The sequence below is a fragment of the Myzus persicae genome, unplaced genomic scaffold (assembly GCF_001856785.1).
Source record: "Myzus persicae strain clone G006 unplaced genomic scaffold, MPER_G0061.0, whole genome shotgun sequence".
NCBI classification, from domain to species: domain Eukaryota; kingdom Metazoa; phylum Arthropoda; class Insecta; order Hemiptera; family Aphididae; genus Myzus; species Myzus persicae.
In genome coordinates this window covers 1111199-1115107 of record NW_019102308.1, presented here as the reverse complement: position 1 = coordinate 1115107, position 3909 = coordinate 1111199, and the positions used below count along the sequence as shown (strand labels likewise).

At 33.8% G+C, this 3909-nt stretch overlaps 1 protein-coding gene across 1 annotated transcript; it reads left to right on the top strand.

Moving 5' to 3' along the window:
• Window positions 1–296: 296 nt before the first annotated feature.
• Window positions 297–3159, top strand: LOC111031810 (transcription factor AP-1). Its single transcript, XM_022311912.1, has 2 exons — window positions 297–1452; window positions 2172–3159. The coding sequence occupies exon 1, from the start codon at window positions 631–633 to the stop codon at window positions 1447–1449; it is 819 nt and encodes a 272-aa protein (XP_022167604.1). The 5' UTR covers window positions 297–630; the 3' UTR covers window positions 1450–1452; window positions 2172–3159.
• Window positions 3160–3909: the final 750 nt, after the last annotated feature.

Sequence of the window (3909 nt, the reverse complement as noted above, 5' to 3'; positions counted from 1 at the left end):
TGTCCGAAATCCGTTTCGGGATTGTCGTCGTCATAGACGAGTATACCTACTTTTCTCACACGCTTCATCGGCCGGAGAGTATCGCGTAACCGCTAAATCCCCTCCGCCGCCGCTCTATGCCAGCCACGAACCGCGGTGGCGGTGGCGGCGATTAAGTGTCTCGGCGATTCCGCATCCACTATGTGTCGACACTGTCGACCGTCGGGCCAATGAGAACGCCAGAAAATGACGTACTTTACTACTTTCCGAAAATAACGCGATGACTCATCGCCGACCACTACGGGGGGGCCCGAACGGTCTGCCGACCTGCCGTCCGCCGTTCATTCATTCGCGTACCGTGTGCCATTCCGTCGTGTCGTTCGTGCTCCGTTGTCCGCCGCGATTAATCACTTGATCGTTTGTTTTTTATACGCACCGTGTTATCACACCGCACACATTTATTTTATTGTTGATACGTTTTATTTTTTTATTTTTATTTTATTTACTATAACGTCACACTTTGTTGGTTTTTATATTTAGTTTATAAAATAAACATTAATACCAATAATACATCGCACGGTTCTCCATAAATCGTGTGCGAAAAAGGCGAAAAGAACTGTTAGCGCGGACACTTGTGTCATAGTAACAAAAATGGTAAATAACTCGTCCAGCTGCATAATGTTGGACGAAGCGTTCTACGACGATCAGCTCATCCCCAAAGTCGAAAGCCACACCAATGAAGTCAACTTCCTGAAGAGACCGATGACGTTGGACTTAAACTCTTGCAATAACGAGAACTCAGCTAAGAAACTGAAACTCCTGCCACCCATGTTGACCTCTCCCGACTTACGCATGCTCAAATTTAACTCTCCTGAGTTAGAACGGTTCTACTTGTCCCAACAGACCGCCCTTGGCCATATCAGCACACCCACACCGTCCCTATTTCCAAAGTCTGTGACCGAGGAACAAGAAATGTATGTACAGCCGTTTGTCGAAGCGCTCAAATGTCTACATCACAACAACGATTCTAACAGTGCCACTCAAGTAGAAATACCAATGACCAGCAGTGGTAGTAATTCTTCGGAATACCAATCAGAACCCCAGTACTCTGTGTTAATGACTTCAAATGATTTTTCCAATATTATACCTCACCATGTTATCAAAGAAGAACCTCAAACTGTACCCAGTGTCACGTCTTCGTCGCCACCCATGTCACCAATCAACATGGAATCCCAAGAAAAAATCAAACTCGAAAGAAAAAGACAAAGGAATCGAGTTGCTGCATCTAAATGCCGTCGAAGAAAATTGGAGCGTATTGCCAAGCTAGAAGATAAAGTTAAAGTACTGAAAAATGAAAATACTGAACTTACCACAGTATTGAACAGACTCTTGGAACAGATATGTCAATTAAAACAAACGGTTGTTGAACACATGCATAATGGATGTGAATTTGCAGGCAACTGCCTGTGACCTGTAAGTTCATAAACAAATTATACTTAGGTACCTAATTATTTTAACTTTTCACTCAAATATGTGTTTTGTGTTTTTAATATTGAATATTATAAATTATTGTTTTGGGTGAACCCGTTTTGCTTGAAATAAACAAATATTTTAATTAATATCTATTTTAGATTGGTAGTTTTTCGTTACGTAGATACCTACTTAATAATTTTTTTAATGATTTATAGTTTACATTTATTGGATAGTGACTGTTGTTCACATCTTCACTAAGTTAGCATTTAAATATCAATAATTATCAAAGAAAATAAATGTATCTATTGTAAAAATAGGTAGTCTGTTTACTAGATTTAACAAGTGGGTATTTAACTGACTTTTGTACACTGGGAGTAATACCTGCCTGGCTGCCTATCTACTCAAAACGCCTCACCATATGAAATTAAAAGCCATTTTGATATGAGTTCTGATTAGAATACCTACTAAAAATTAAGTTACAGTTGAGCTACATATTTACTTGGTTACCTAACCTAAACTGTATTTCTATTGTTTTGGTCTGATGCAGACAAAATTAAGGTACCTACTTTATCTATAGGTGCTCTAACAGAAAATTGAAGTATAAATTGAATATTTATTTGGAACAAAAACCTTAGTTATATTAATTAACATTTGTTATTTAAGCACTAGAAGAAATTAATTAATAATAAGTTAATAACATGATTTCTTTTAATTTACAGTTAAGAATGAACACAGTTGAACTTATTGAAAACATCCTGAATTTGGGTGCTACTTCCTGCCTGTCTGTGAGTTTTTCATATTTTTCTACAAAATTTTTAATGAACCGATATTATTGCTTCAAAAATTGCTCAATTTCTTTGTAGCCTATTTTAATATATTTTTTTTTATACGTTTCATGTATGTAATAATGTATACTATTGTAGGTACATTATTATGATTAATTCATTGAATTGTAATTTAAAAATAAAATCAAATCAATTACCTATTTATTTATGTATTATGAATGTGCAATTACTAGGTTATCATACTGTATTATTGTACTTGTCTATTATTTTGTATTTACTCTGTATTGTGGTATTATTTATTCTGAATATTGGTGCATACATACTGTTGCAGTAGACTGGCACAGTACTGATACGGTCACTGTAACAATAACATTGTGATCATGGTTTTATCGGTACCATACCATCTACCCCAACAGTATGTATGGACCTTAATATTATTAACTAACACTAAACTTATCAAAATAAATTAGTAGCAATAGAATAATTTTGCACTTGATGCCTTTTAATTGTACTCAAGCCATAAATTACTGTACATGTTATGCTCAAAATGTTATTGAGTACTAAAGATACCTATTCCAAGAATGTTTTTATAAAATTATTGAAATGCACAAAATATTTTTATATTATAATATATTTTTTTTTAATGTTCTTAACAATATTCTACGATGAAATTGTTGTGAAAAAAACCAGTGTTGCCTTTTTATATGTATATTTAAAGTTTATCTCCTTCACCATTATAGATTATACTATTTTTGTGTACCGAATTAAGGGTACATGTTAACAACGCAATAACTTAACTGATATTTTAAGCTTTTTACCAGACAATAAATAGGCCAAAGTTAATGATTAGATGTAATTTTTTTGTAAAGCTATACTTATAAAATAATATTGTATATCCATTAATATTCATTTGTATTGACTGGACTTAACTTTTGTCTTGTGATTTGTCAATCCCTCCGCTCTTTTTGCAGACAACTTGAAGTGTATCAGTCATGTTCCTAGGTGCTCTTGTAACAAAGCAATTTTTTTATTCTTACGTTAATAAAATATTAAAAAATCAACAATAATATATTTTTGATTATATGAATTTATATAACTATATCTTATATTAGATATTAATTTATTATTGTAAGTGTAATTTATGAAAAAATTTATTGTGTGCAAATGATTATTGTGATTTTAAGATTATTTTTATCGTTAAGGCTTTTGTGTGATTTTTTTTTTGACTAAGTGATGTTTTATTTATGAAAAAAATTTTATTAAAATTATTTTCTAGAAAAACCAACATTGTTTTTATTTCATTTTCTATACCCCATCGGTTACACTCAGTGATCGTCTTGACTTTTCTAGCTTGGGATGTCGTCCTTACACAATAAGGGGTGGCTCGAAAGACATAACTCACAACAATCGAAGTTGCCGAAAAGAGTGTACCTATAGTAATGTTGTAGTTATGTAAACGGTTTGTTGTCGTCGTCAAACGGAAAAAAAAAAATGGGAAAAATAAAAAACGGGCTCGCGATAAACGGCACGATTATGGCATTATACGGTTTGTCATGTATATAATATAATAAATGTATAATCTCGTATTATATAGCGGCGGCAACGGCAGCTCTCTACGCGATGACGTCAAGGTGAACCGGTTATAATGTCGTCGTCGTCGTGTGTGTGCGCA

Excerpts from the sequence above, each read along its gene's own strand:
- LOC111031810 (XM_022311912.1), top strand. The coding sequence starts at position 631 with ATGGTAAATAACTCGTCCAGCTGCATAATGTTGGACGAAGCGTTCTAC.